Source organism: Ammospiza caudacuta, chromosome 10, assembly GCF_027887145.1.
Source record: "Ammospiza caudacuta isolate bAmmCau1 chromosome 10, bAmmCau1.pri, whole genome shotgun sequence".
In the NCBI taxonomy this organism is placed as follows: domain Eukaryota; kingdom Metazoa; phylum Chordata; class Aves; order Passeriformes; family Passerellidae; genus Ammospiza; species Ammospiza caudacuta.
This window is the reverse complement of record NC_080602.1, coordinates 18,593,375-18,608,560: the sequence shown is the minus strand read 5'-3', so window position 1 is coordinate 18,608,560 and position 15,186 is coordinate 18,593,375. Positions and strand designations below refer to the sequence as shown.

At 45.4% G+C, this 15,186-nt stretch overlaps 1 protein-coding gene across 1 annotated transcript; it reads right to left on the bottom strand.

Annotated features, from left to right (window-relative positions):
- Positions 1-462: 462 nt before the first annotated feature.
- Positions 463-14,231, bottom strand: WHAMM (WASP homolog associated with actin, golgi membranes and microtubules). Its single transcript, XM_058811403.1, has 10 exons — positions 13,677-14,231; positions 10,706-10,879; positions 9,276-9,426; positions 8,617-8,786; positions 7,787-7,952; positions 6,634-6,821; positions 5,167-5,253; positions 4,987-5,082; positions 4,109-4,622; positions 463-1,786 (listed from the first exon to the last, which is right to left on the bottom strand). The coding sequence occupies exons 1-10, from the start codon at positions 14,214-14,216 to the stop codon at positions 1,500-1,502; spliced, it is 2,373 nt and encodes a 790-aa protein (XP_058667386.1). The 5' UTR covers positions 14,217-14,231; the 3' UTR covers positions 463-1,499.
- Positions 14,232-15,186: the final 955 nt, after the last annotated feature.

The window sequence follows — 15,186 nt, the reverse complement described above, 5'->3', positions numbered from 1 at the left end:
TCTCTATGGGAAGTGCTCAGTCAGTATTGGGGTGCGTTCTGCCCTGCTGCCCCCAGCCCAGCCCAGTAACACCTCACCTGTGCTCATGTTCCTTTTGCCTCTCGTTGGTTTCATAGCAAAGGACCAAAACCAGTGGTTTTTCCTCAAATCCAAATGGCAGTAGGTACTTAAACAGTAAAAAATGAACTCCCAGCTGCTGCGTCTTCTTCTTGCATGAAAACTGCTGCATACATATTTACTGTGCTGATTAAACAGATCTGCTGCTCTACAGTGGAAGAGGGAATTAAAGCACTGTATTTTCAATTTTGTTACCAAATTACAATTCATAAATATTTGGGAAAATAAGGGCATTTACATACACCATGAGTGAGAGTGCAGTTGCTGTATGGCTGCCACTTGCTGTCCAAACCCAGGGTACCACGGTATAAATAATGCTCAGTTCACAGCAGTATCCTAAAGTGACAGCACACTCAATCTACTTCTTCTGTCAAGATATATTTTTATTAAGGGTCAGTATAAACTTCAAAAAAATAACTTTAATAATTTGTGCCACTATCTACCCAAAATAGCAAGACTGTCTAAATTGCATGTAGCTGAATTTTGAAATAGTCCGATTCCAGGCACAACCTGCCATTTGTAAGGCCATCAGGTAATTTAAATTCATGAGAGTAACTATTAACATGCATTGAAGTTCTCAGTGGAGAAATGCAGCCCTGCATCACAGGACTAAATCCTGAAAAATATTGTATACAATATTTTGGCTCTTTCTTTCATGTCAACAGGTCGTTGTAAATGCAGATGTATGAAAAACATTTAACATCTAAAAGTTCTCTATACTTAACCTTTCAGCTAAAAAAGTAAACTTTTCAGTAATTACTGTAGTAGTGGTTATTTCAAACTTGAAACTGATCTCCCCAATCAGCATTATCAAGCCATCCAAAAGTGCACACTTTCTAAGATGATGATAAATGGAATATCCGGGCAGTTATTTAAGAGTGAGCTGTATTAGACAAGCAAAATATTTAAGAATTTTCTGGACAATGGAGGCAGGAGTGAGAGACTCCAGATTATGCTACATTTTTTGGTCTGCCTCTGTCACCACAGATTTGCCTCTACTTTTATCTGACAAGAGATTTTCAGTTATATTTTCACTCCTTAAACTTTGTTGTGATAGCATTACCCACTGTGTAGTAACAATCTAAATAATATATGTTTAAATCCAGCATTTCAGCTGTCTTCAGATGTGGTGAAAACACTACATGGTTGAGCCAGGAACACCTATTAGTGCAAGCATAATTTGGAGTATGATTTATCATGCAAAAATATGAATCTCTAGCTCCTACAGAAAATCAGCAGGATTCTTTTACTTTACAAGACATTTTGGACTATGAGAACACCACACACAACCACACAGTTCCTTCATTTTGACAGGGACAGTCTTCTACAATGTGCAAAATGAGGCACACACTCTGTTGCAGTCAGCAAGTCTGTTAGGCAGGTTAGTTGTCCCATTCTCCATTATTCTGATCGTTGTCCTCCTCTTCTTCAGAATCAGCAGACACTTTCTTAATTCTCTGCATGGCTGCCTTAATGCTTCTCTCCAGCTCATTGGGGGATCCTCTGCTGCCATCTCTGTCAGCATCTCGATTCACTTTCCTTAGTTTAACCCCCTGCCTGATGGCAGAGAGGATGCTGTCCTTCACAGAGGTGTAGGGGTTTGGCTGCTCCACTCTGCGGAGGTGAACTTCACTGCGCTTCAGAGAGGCCAGAACTTCATCCATGGACCCTGCAACACACCCAGCTACTGTTACCAGAAAAACGAGACAACCACACTTCAGAGGCATGAAGCCCTACCCAAGTGCTCAGGGCTCTTCCTTTAAGCTGTGCTAGCCCTAGGATGGTCTGTGCTGGCACAAGAATGGTCTGTTCTGGCACAGACTCCTTCAAGCTCTGCAAAACAGCAGGCTCTGGAACTGCTTTTAAAAAAACAGTTACAGCTTTTATATCTTGAATTGAGAATCCAATGCCTCTTCATCATTATATAAGGCTGTGCTCTAAGGAAGAAATTATACACAAAGGACAACACTCTTTTTCATTACAACTTTATGGGCTTTCAAAAAAAATTTCACTGAACCAAAAAAATCTCTTCCATTCTGTGTTATAAACAATCCACCATCCCTCCTAGCTTGCCCAGAAGCCTGCTGAGACAGCCAATTGCATTTTGGCTCAGCCAAGAGAAAAATGGAAGGATTTGACTAGAAGGGCTTTAAAGTGCATCACTGAAGTCACTGGGAGCCAGATCAAGCCTATACAGGCAGCTCTTTTCCGCATGGACTTAGAAAACAATTCCTATTTTACAACATGATTTAGATCTGCAGTGTGTTTCTGAACTGCAGACCATGAAGGAAACTATACTGAGAGTTTCCACTAGAGCTCCTGATACACACTAATTTGAGTTTTACTCCTGTTGGACTCTCTGCTGCTTGCTCCAGACTGTCAGACAGGGAGGCTGTTTCCCTGGACAGCAATAGGTCCAGACCATCTGTGCCTCACAGCTAGAAACATTTTTGCCATGCGCAGTGCACACAAGGTTATGTGATTAACATCAACCACTTGAAATGGAACAGGCTGCTAAATCCTGTGCTACCTTCAGAGCCTGAAAAGGATCAAGCAAAGATCCACCAGATTGCCTTACAAAGCCTACAAGTAGGAGAGTCTTAAGTCTGCTACCTAAATGGGCTACCTGATAAAAGATTAGTCAAACAAACAAATTATGAAAGCAGCCTCTCCTGGCTTTTAACACACAAAGACATGAGTAGCCCATAACTAAAACCAACATGTTTATGAAGCTGTTTCAGTAAGTTCCTGTGGTAATCTAGCAATTACAGTTACAGCTACTGACATGATGGCTTTCTTCAAGAAACAGGTGTAAACAACTAATCATATCTCTTCAATAAACAAAAAAACCTATTTTCTTATCCAAAAATAATGAAAAGACATCAATGTTAGGCCATGAACAGCAGCAAATACTAGCTACCAGAAAGGCTGTTCCAATAGTAATAAGACCACTCAGGTGTACAACTCCTGTTGCTAATCAAGGCTTCTTAAGAGTATCTGTGGTAGTTATCCCATGGATATCCCACCCTGAAGTCTGCATTGGATGCACAGTAGTTTGTCATGGTAACTCAATTGTGTCTCAGCCCTTCAGCTGCTTGTACTTCCCCACAGCTTGGAAGAACTGAAAACACTGAACTTCCCCTGGTATTTCTGCCTGTGGTTTGCCTCTGAACTGATAGGATACAAAGGCTGCTTGCATGTATTGTGAAGAGTTGAAAAGGAAAAGGAATGTACCACTTTTAAAGACACTGTTCATACTAGCATAAGCTACACTGTGAAAAACAAAAAAAAAAAATTGCAGCCTTCCAGCTTAGATCAATCTCTCTGACATAGTCAAAATATCCACTCACCTCAGAGACAAAAATAAATCTGTTAGCAGGATGCACCCAGTGCAGCCCTGGGAGGCTGCTGAGCTCTATTGTCATTCAAACTACTCCTACAATTGCCAAGTTCAGCCTTCAATTACACCTGCATGATCCCGCTAACAAAGCAAAGGTGTAACAGAGCACAATTTCTTCCCTGGGAATGTATGCCAAAGCTATTCACTTGCCTTTCAAATCCTGGTTGAATTCTGCATGAATTCCCTCCCTTAGGAAACCTTTATTTAGAAACCAAGCAAATTGTGAGTGGACAAAAGCTGTGCACACCACAGAAACATAAGCAGCCCAATTACCAGCTCTGTAGTACATACATCAGGAACACTAAAATGTAGCCTTAGTACAGCTACAAATTTACCCACACTGGTGTTCTGACTGGACCATCAGGACCCTGTGAAGTATCTCAAACAGCAAACACAAATCATTGTTACTCATTTGACGTCCTGAGCTATGGTCAGTGTTATTTTATGTCATTTCTTAGACTAAGCTTTCTAGGAGACTCATCCTTCCGATCAAAACTACACACTATTCCTGTCCAGAAGCAGAGGAGGGAGGGAGACCACAAAAATAAAGGAAATGCATTAAAAAGCAGCAGTAGATGTGAGCCTACTTACCTATGCAATTATTTATAGACCTCGTGGATGAGTCATCCTGATTGTGCAGTGCAGGGCTTTCTGAGGGGCTATCAGAGCTGAGGGGAAGGGGTTTATCCTCTGTTGCTGATGGTGTTTTTAACTGGAAGGGTAGGGGGGGAGGTGGGGGTGGAGGGGGCAAGGGAGGAGGTGGTGGAGGAGGAGGTGGTGAGCATGGAGAGCTCATCAATTCCTCGCTGTGCTTTTGTTCCTCTGTGTCCCCATCAGTAACAAAAATCTGGACAGGGATGTCTGCTGGGGTATTCTGACACGGAGCTTTTGGTTCCTTGTCTTCCACAAGCAGAATGCTCTGTGGCTGCTCGAGGGCTGCCCTTACTCTTGGTGAGGGTGCAGGGCGCAGAGCTGCTGGGGCTGCCCCTGTGCTCGATGCAGGGGGAGGGGACAGCACCACACCCTGCTGAGGGATGCCTCGTGGCAGCCTGGGACTGCGAGGCTGGGGACCAGACGTCTTCAGAACAACATGAGCTGGACACTTCTGGAAAAGAAATCATAAGGCAGGAGGTCACATCTCCATTGGACTGGCCAAAACATCAGCCCAAATGAGATAAAAAGCCACACAGAGCACAGAACTGTCCCACTCACCCATTCAAGCAAAAATTCAACCCTGAATAAATTTAAATGAATAATAAAGCATTTATTTCAAAGCCATTTCCTCACCGGTATTCTTTGCAACCAAGTCCACACCTGGAAATTGTGTCCTTATAGGAGATTTAATCACCTGTACTCACTATATATAATCCTATTTTAGGCTATCCCAACAGCTGTCTCTGACTGGGACAATGTGAGCTATGGCAGCTTTCTGACACGTTCTGACACTGTACTGCAGTTACAGTACTTGCCTCCCTGAATACTTTCAGCCTCTCCAGCGTTTTCTGACGTTCCTGGCTTATCCAAGCTTTTTTCTTTTTCTCCTCTTCTTTTTGTTTGTCTCTCTTCTGCATTAAAACACAAGTAAGTGAGCCTTAGTGTGTGAAAACCAGCAGCTGCCAGACTGCCCAGGGCTGCTGTTGGGTACTCACTATCTGGATGCTGTGGTGCTGCTGGAAGCGCTTTCTGCTCTCCTCTGCCTGTTGCAGCCTCTGCCGGTGGCTCGCCTCACACTGATCCTGGGGGAAGAGCAGAATTCATGCAACTCTCAGTCAGTTCACACTTCCTCTGCACCAGCTCTGCCAGTAACTCCTGAGCACCAGCCACTAAACAGCAACCACAGCTGGGTGCTTGGCAGTGCCAAGAAAGATGGCTAAGCTCAACTAGTGTCATATGTGAGACCCTCATGGTGAAGTCTGTGGGACTCCTTTATGGCTAAAGCAAATGTTCTCCTAATCAGCCATATTTTTACTCATGCTGGAGCAAAAATGATCCAGATGTGACCCAACCCTTGTCTTACAGTTTATTAAAAAAAAAAAAAAAAAAGAAAAAAAAGAGAAGAAAGGGAGATGAAAAGCAGAGAAGAAATGAGCTCATGCAAAGACACGAGGAAGGCAAGAAGGAAGCTAGCAAAGCACTACAAAAATACAAAGCTACTTTTCCCCCTCTCCCTCATTTGCCATAGCTCCCAAGTACAAAAGGCAGGGAAGCAAAAGTATGGGAAGCACAAGAATGCCTAGCAAGGGTACTCTCTGTTGGTAAAAAGTACCAAAGACAAGCCGCAGGTTTCAGTATTTTCTCTGGGAGTTGCTTTTTGTCTCTGTACAGAGGGGGATTATCCACATGGCTGGACAAGCATTTGCAAACCATGTGGCATTTGGCTTCAGTGTTATACAACCAATAGACAGCAATTAAGTAAATGAAAACAGAAGCAAAAGAAGTGTCTGCCAAGGAAGCAGTTGCAAGAGACAATGATGGCTCACAAAACATTTCCAATGTAATTCCCAGTTTGTCCAGGCTACTGAGAGATAAAAGGTCAGATAGACTCGAAACTAAACTCTGCTCTCTGCCCCAGCAGAACTGCAGGTGTGAGGTAAACTCCTTTTACTGAGAAGGTTCATGAGAGTCAACTTTTGTCTTCAGTGTTCTGCTCTGATTGGGAAACAAATGAAAAACTGCCCTTTGCACAGAACTGAGAGCTGTTAAAGTTTCCCCTTCCTCCTGTTCAAAGGTAAAGTATCAGTGTGTGAGTTGTCCTATGACTGCAGCTTCCTCCACAGAAGGTCAGTTTCCTCCTCTACTGCAGCTGCTTTTGAAAAGACCGCTAGGGCAAAGCTCCAGCTGGCCCCACAGGGCTCAGGTAAGGTCTAGCTGATGGGAGAACACCTGAGTCACCCAGGTAAGTTTGTGCTCTCTTTCCAAGCCAGACACACTTGCACCACACCATGGAGTGTAAAGCTGTTAAAATCACATTGCCCCTCTTTCAGCTTGCAGGCCTTGGCACTGAGTCACGAATCATCTTGCACACTCCACCCAAACTTCCCTAATTGTTTCCTGTCCATCCCTCGTGAGTCAAGACATCAGCTGAAGGAAATGCACATCTCCAGGACTGCATTTACTTTTTTGTTCCTGAGGTAGGCTCTCCTCGCACAGACAGTCCCACGCTTTGTCTCCAACTGCTTTGTCTTCTGCCTCAGCACCGTCATGGCTGACAAGTTAGCGAAATGTTGTTCCATGCTCTGTTCAATGACCTTGAGCTCCTCAGGATTTTCACATGTATCATAGTAAACAACTTCATCCTGTTTCTCTAAAAAGGCATTTGGCATTTTTTAAGAAACCAAAAATTGCCACAGTCATTTAAACATTTAAAGAGCTAATGACATTTTCAAAGCCATTGAAGGCAGTGAGTTAGTTATGAGTAAGTGTAAAGCTCCAGAGCCGAGCTGGGTCCTTCACAGTCATATGCAAACATGTCACATTACTCACAGGGCAGCTTTGCAGGATCAAATTTATGCTGTTAGCATTTGTTATTTAGCTTCCTCTTTCAAATGTCTCCCTGTGTTCCAAGTCCTACCTTCACCAAGTGGAGTTTTTCCTGGAAAATGGAAGACTCTTCTGATCAACACTGGGTGTCTTGTTTTACTATTTACCACGCTTCAGTTATGTAACAAGTGGCAGCAATGTTTACCTCACAGTGTACGTGGTAAACTCATGGAGAATTCATAAGCACAAAAAAGAACACAACTGGTGCCTAACTTGGTACAACTGTGTCACAAAGAGACACTTTAACTGGAAGACAGTAGTGTTCAGGTACCATTCTAGCTATAACCACCTCTTTTTGTCACTATAGGACGCATTTTGTAATTTCTACATGTTAGATTAGAATAGATGATGATGAAGTACAGGACCTACTTTAGCAGGTTCATGATACCCAGTTTCTGTGCATAGATCTTGCAGCTATTAGAGCAGTTAAGCACTGTCAATATAAATTACTCCATGCTAAACCAGGGCATGCACAAATCACAGCTGCTAGCAAGAGGAGCAACCGCTGTGGCTGTTTTTTTTAAACTTGTGTTATCAAATTAGTGCCTAATTAATCAAAGTGTCTAATTAAAGACAAAATATCAGATGGTACCACAGCATTAATGTTTTCCAGCAATGCTTTCTATTAGCAAGACCCAAGCAATGATATCCTTCTTTTTAATTGAAAACAGAGCAGGCTATGTCACTTCTGTGTTCTGAACATGTGCTTAAATAATATTTTATTCTCACCTTTAATCTGTCTCTTTATAGTGTCCAGCTGTACAATAAGCAGCATCTCTTCATGTTTCAATACTTCAAGCTGAACATTATATAATTCCAGCTGTGTTTCATAATACTGTATTTCCAGCTCCTCCACTATACCTAAATTCTCTTCTTGTTCTCCAAGATTCTCCATCTGTAACAGAAAATAAAAAGCATTAGTAACAAAATATGCACACATGAAACGTGTGGATGCACAGATGCCTATAAGGAGCCTGGTCTAACTGGCAGCTGCTTTGGTATGGAAAACAACAGAGCATTAGAAATAGCTTAGAGCAGAAACTCAGAGGAGCAGAGAACCTTATTAACCTTAAGTATACATTTACCTTCATTTTACCAGGAAAGACTTCATTATAATCTGTACAAATGATACTGCTCCTGAAAACAATTATACATGGTACAGTTCACTGCTCTCGGAAAATAAATATCAGGTACTCCTAACAGCAGTTACATGGCATCAAAGATTAGTATTAAAGAAGTATCTTAATTTTTCAGTGTCCTCTGAAAATAATATCTGGTCTTTACCTCCATAAAAGGAAACAATTTCAAAGACTATTATCACAAATGCTCAAATGACACTTGAACTCAAAGCATGTATGTTAAGCTTTGCTGAGTGTCCTCAAACATGCAGGAGCAATTAAAAAACGGCAGACATGCATTTTCCACAACATAAAACTGTGCTGAAAACCTAAACTATTGCACAGACAGACTTGAAAAGCCTACTCTCATGACCATTCTGGTAAGTTTTGATCAGCCCTTCAAAGAACAGTGACAGAAAAGGAGGCTTTGTAAGGTCTTACGAGTTTCTGAATGCCAGTTCTCTTCTGTTTCAGGCACAGCTCTCTCGCCCTCAGATGCTGAAGGGTTTCTTTTGCTAACATATATTTCAGGTTTTCTAGTCGTGGCAAAGCTGATGCCCAGGTGGTTTTACCAAATCTCTCCTCATCTTGCTCCATCTGTTTGTGCATTGCTGTAGATTAAAACATGGCAGTAAAGCATGAGAAATGCAGGGTACTAACAGCCCTTGTGTGTTTCTGAAGTATTAAAAATGCTAATCTTATTAAACTATTTCTGAAGCTTTAGAAATTACAAGATTACAAGGTTGAATTTGTGACCTTATACATGTAAGTAAAATACTTCATTGCACCACGGAAATACACCCTAACAGTTGCACAGCAACATATTCTGTTCACATGCTGAAATCCTTGAGGCTTGCACATCAAGCATTAAAAGCACCCATGGCTTTTGTGCAGAGGTTTGCAGCTGTATATCTCAGGCAAGTCAAATCCAAGTTGTCAACTAAACTGGTTAAAAGATATAAAAATCCTAAGTGAATAAAGTATTTCTTTCTTAAGTTGGACACTCACCTGAACCTCAGGTTCTGCACAGAGGTAAGAAGAGCTCTCAGTCACCTAAGTTAGGCATTTACACAACCTTTTGTGTAAGTCATTCTGATTACCTGCCAGAGCCTTTACAGTTTCCTTGAAGTAGTTCACTGTGATATCCTGAATGGAGCACACAGCACTCTCAGCTCTCTTAGTCCATTCATCAGCATCCTTCTGCAAAGCTGCTACTCTTCTAGGCCCCAGATTATCATACTGCAAAGATTTCTACAAGGACACAAAACTCTCAGTTACCACCTGGTTTCCACAGAGGTGCAGCCACACTGTGCTACACTTGGAGATGTTTCAAGAATGGTGGCAAACATGACCTTCCCCTCACCTGTCACAAAGTGAATCACTGCTCGTTCCTATTTCTCATTCTCTAGGCTGATTCAGAAACTTTGTTCCCCAATCCTGACCTCACACTTGGATTAATTTACTTCTTAAAATATTTTTTAAACTATTATCTTTAAAATGACATCCAACACAAGCGTTTTTTATTGTTACTAAAAGTAACACTTCAATGTGCAATGTTCTCTTCTATTTTTCCCCACGTGTTGACAGCACATTGCACCAGCAGGTTCTCCAGTTTGGCAGCTCTTTCACACAGGAACAGGGATACAGAAAAGAAACAGAAGAGAATGTTTTCAAGTCCACAAAGGAGATACAGGAACAAGCCTAGTATTCAAATATATTTTTAGAAGAATTATATTTCAAATGAGCCTAAATATCCCTTACAGATTTTTTTTTTAAATGTAATCTTTGTTTCATTCTTTCCAATTTCCACTTTAATTTTCAGAACAGTACATTGAACATTTTATTGTTACAGGTTTAGACCTTCAATATTCAAGCACCTTAATCTAAACTTAAAACTGTTCTGCTCTCTTTGGGAACATTAACAGCTCACTTTAATTTTAACACACTATTTAGGGAAAATCAACATAGTAAATGCCTGTTGTTTCCAGGGGCATCATAACTTTCAGAATGTGCTTCCAGTTTAAGATGCACATAAAACAAAGTGAATGCAGGGGCAACTGATATATTTTCATCTGCAGTTCTAGCAGGTTGTAGCAGTAACAGAAAACTCCTTTGAGTGGGAAGGTCTCCTCCAAAACTGAGTTAATCTGGTGCATCAGCATTCCAGGGGATGACACACTGAATGTAAAAACTAATCCCATGGGAAGGCGGCACAACAAAGGCTACGTATAACACAGTAAATTCAGCCTCCCAGAGTAAACCCCAGGGAGGTGGAGCCAGGGGATATTCTCCTTTTAAGTGGGAAGTCAGCTGCAGTTCTAGTCAAGCCATTATCATGGACTCTGAGATCCTGAGAGTGGCTCTGCCCTAACTCTAAATTTGTCAGTCATGTCTGGTGGGTTGGCAGAGGGAAAAAAAGCAGGTACAGGCAGAAGTAGGGAATGTTACATGATTTGAGCCTGAACTGCTCCAAGAGCAGCTGATGCCCCACTGTGTAGCTTGGCCTTTCACTTTGTACAGGCAGACTCACCAGGATTTCCAGTTTGTACAGTGTCGCCAGCTCTCGCATGTCTCTGAAGGGCTGCAGCAAATACTGGTAGAATTGTGTTGCCATGGTGACCAAATCCTGATAAGCTTCATCTTCTTCTTCATAAACCTTCATCAAAGCCACCATTGTGTCAGCACTTTTATGCTGCTGCAGAACCTAGTGGGATAAAAGGTAAATCAGCCATGGCTGCTTTGCATTCGTGTGTGCTGGATGCTGCCAGGCTCCAGACCTGTCCTTCCACTGCCAACACTCCCTTCCCTGTGCCAGGCACTCTGCAGCCACCCCAGGTGAAAATACCCCCAACTCCACACTAATTAGAGGCACTAATTGCTGCACATTCCACCAGGAGCCTGCAAGGAGCATCCTGCCTAGGGCGTCTACCAGAAACATTCTAATAACTGTGAGCAGATGACTTGGTTGCTGCTTTTTATAAACATAAATGGGAATCTTGGGAATTCTGTACTGGAAGGACAAGCAAGGTATTCTTAAACTGGATGTTGCATTGCTTCCACAATTACTAAATGCCTGGTAATGAGTTTCTGGATCCAGAATCTCTGACTTCAGGCACAGAAAAAACAGATTGGCATTTACTTCAGATACACCCTGCAGTTAAACTCCTTTAGCATTTGTATAATTTATAATATCTAATTCTAACCTCAGTTCTAGTAGTATTACACTTTGTAAGTCACAGTTCTTCCATGGAATTACTGCCTTTTGATACAGTAGGCCCTATTTGTTTCCTTCTATGACAAAATAAAAAGTTGGGGATTTCCCCTCAGTTGCATTTGTTTACTGGTACCAATCACAGCTTCAATGGTTTTTCTTTGACACCAGCTGGCAGAGCCCATGGCATGCTCTACATGCCAGGATAGTGAGCTGGCTGAGAGAACACAGCTAAGTTCCACTGAGAAACAGACCTTCCTGGAAGGACAGCGTGTGCTCTGCAGCTCCATAAAGAGGGAAGGGGATGGGAGGGGGGTGTGTTACCAGGAGTGAGAGAAAACATTAAAAAAAAATAAGCTTGGGTTGTGTTGCAACTGAAAAGCACTGAAATTAAACCATCATGTTTGTTGTTGCCAGCTGAGTCTGGGTAAGACAGCAGAGTTCCCATGTATGGAGGAACTTCCCCAGGGAAAATCTGCGGAAGTCAGCTCAAGGGCATTTCCCACCCACCCTGTCTGCAGGCCTGGCACAACAGGGGAACAAGAGAACGCGAACTCCAACATTTCTGATAATCCCATATGAGTGATAGCCTCTTGGGCCTCCCAGGAGCTTGTGGCAGCTCAGACACAGTCCTAGGGCCCACCAGCAGCACTTTCAATCTGCTTTTGCCCCACTGTGGAAGCCAAATACAAATGCAAGAGCTGACTTTTTGATTCCCAGTCTAAAAGCAACAAGTGAGGGTCATGCTGCTCCTGGAGGATGCTTAGAGTGAGTAGAGGGGAAGTGTTAGTGAAGGATATTAATGTAAAAAGCAAAAAAGGATGCTCTGGTACTTCCGGTTGGTTTAATGTCTATTTCTTAAGTTTTCCATAACTTGGTCTAGACTACAGTATAAAGAATTTATGTCCCTGTTAGGCCTGCAAGTACAATAACACTCTACAGCATGTTTAGCCATGTCTAAAACATAGCTGGAAATCAGAGAGTAACTATCAGAGGCACCAAGCTGTACCTCATCACCAAGCCCCAAACTGCCACAGAGCTGAACAGGCTCGTGCTGCTTCCAAGAAAACGTGGTGGCTGGAATGTATTTCTAACTGGGCTGTGAACTGTTAGTCAGTGACAGACACTTTTGTATACAACAAGGCACATGCTCATGTAAACTAAAGCTGTGTTTTTAAAAACAGTGTCTTTCTGAGAAAGTAGTGTTGTTTCATCTGTTGAATACTGCAATAGGAAAGAGAAGGCTGAAGTCAACTATCATAACTTTCCTCCAAAGCATGATCAGGCTACTTTGCCAGAAAAGAAGATTGTAAACAGGTACTGCAAGAAACAGCAGCACCACACTGCTGAGCCTGAAGTGTCTGTAACTCCTCAACATTCCGATGTCCTAACTGCAACTCTGTCACTACACACCACCCTTTGAATCCTTGCTTACAAGAAGGGGAAAAGATGCAGGAACACATCTATAGCAAGAAGAAACCTAAGGCACCAAAGGAAGAAAGTGCTAACATCATCATTACTTCAATCAGTAGGGCAGAATTTGACACCTAAATAACCAGCAAAAACCCACACACAATTTCTTAGAATACAAACCACTTATTTGTATAGGACCAGGACTAAGTTTGGCCTTAAAAAAAGACTGAGAATCCCCCAGTTACAAGCATTACTGCAGACATGTAGTCTGAGACCTTCTCAGGGAGGTTAGAAAATTAGCACATGATTGTATTCTCCTCTTCGGTTACTGTTCCACCCATTGCCCAACACCCCTGGATGTTTTTAGCCATGTGTTTATGTAGGAGTGCCTGCAGCTTAAGTAAGAGCCCCAATGTCTTACAGCGACTGCCCACGTGGACTTGGCTTATTCCCCACTTAAAAAAGGTGCGCCTCCAAGACCGATGACACTTAGTATTTTGGAAAGCGACTTTGTAGCTTCCAAACAATAAAGAAGTGTTAGTGTAAGCACAAATCTGGACACTGGACAACACCAGGAGCGAGCTGGTATCAGTGACTCGGTCACCCTTGCTCACGTGAGTCTGGCGAGTCTGCCCGGATCGACGGAGCCCCGCAGCAGCAGCAGGGAGCCCAGGCTTCCCTGCAGCCCCCAGGGGAGCACGGGGCGCCCAGCCGGAGCTCAGACAGGTGCACCCATGAGTTGAGCAGCAGCAGCACCGAGCACTGAACACAGTCCCGCACCGAGGGGCCCCTTCCCTGCCCGCAGCGTGGCCCGGCAGCCCCGGCCCCGCACCCTCGGGCCAGCCCCGCGCCCCGGCTCCCTCCTCTCCTCCCGTACCCGCCTCAGGGCCTCCTTGGCCCGGGCCAGGTGGCCGCGCAGGGCCTTCCCGCGGAGCTCGTGCAGGCTCTCGAAGTACTCGTCGTCGCAGCAGCGGTCGGCGGCGAAGAGCGCGTCCAGCACCACGCGGGCGCCGCAGAGCTCCAGGGCCCAGCCCAGGTACAGCTCCAGCGCCCGGCACAGCTCCTGCAGCTCGGCCTCGTCCGGCGCGGCACCGCCGGGGAATAGCACGGCCCAGAGCCCGCCCGAGGCCGCGCCGGGCAGAGCGGGCGGCAGCTCGGGGAAGGCGGGCTCCAGACGCGGGCACACGGCCGACAGCTGCCGGTGGACGCCGCGCAGGGCCGGCGCCGAGAAGAGTCCGGCCCAGCTCTGCGGGGCCCGCTCCGCCGCCTCCGCCCGCCCGTGGCAGGTCACCGCGAACGCGCCCTCCGCGCCGTTCCACGCCACGAGGAAGCGGAGCCGCGGCGGCGGCTGAGGCTCGGCGAAGGCGGTGTCGCGCACGGCCACCCACCCCTCCAGGCTGTCGGGCTGCGGCTCCATCGCGACAGCGGCGGCGGCGGCCCCGCGGGCCCCGGAGCGAAACAGAAACCGAGCGCCGGGGGGCGGGGCCGGGCGCGTCACCGGCAGCGCCCGCGCCCATTGGCGAGAGCGGCAGGGGGCGGGACCGCGGTGTCGGGGCGGGGTCAGAGGGGGCGGGGCCGTGACAGGGGCGGGGCCAGGGCGGCCGTCGCGGCGGGAGCGGAAAATAAACAGCGCTGTAGTAAAAGAGCGAGAGGGCGGCCCGGGAAAGGCGCTTTGTCCTGGCGTGGGTGGTGACCCCGAAGATCATGTTCCCATCCCTCTGCCATGGGCAGGGACTCCTTCCACCAGGCCAGGATGCTCAGAGCTTCATCCCGCCTGGCATCCACGCCTTCCCTGGGCAACCAGGCCAGGGCCTCACCATCCTCACAGTAAAAACTTTCTTCCCAATATGTAACCTAAAGCTACTCTCAATTTGAACCATTCCCCCTTGTCCTGTCAGTACATGCTCTTGCGAATACTCTTGCCCCATCTCCCATGTGTGTTTCCTTCAGGTGCTGGCAGGAGAAAGCTTTGTGGAATAAGCGGCTGTTCCTGTGAGGAGTGGCGGGTGGGAGCAGGGCACACACAGCCCCACGTCTGAGCCGCTGCATGAGGGGCAGCTTTCCTCACTGCCATCATTCCTGTGGCCCTCACAAAAGTCCACGCATTGTTGCATTCTACAACAGCAAGCAAACCCCACACTCCTTCCCCTTGAGCCTGAGCCCTGGGGCCCTGTGCTCACAAACAGCCCAGGGTGCTTGTCCTGACACCCAGCTCAGCCCCAAGGTCACCATGCTCTGTATAAATGCCACCCAAACGCTGCCTCACGGGCACCGAGGGAGCAAAGAGCAGCGGGGTGATGGAACAAGAACAGTGTCACTGCTCTTATTCAGGCCTGTGTCCAAGGCAGAGTGTAATTCACTGTCCACCAAATGTTATATTCCAGTCT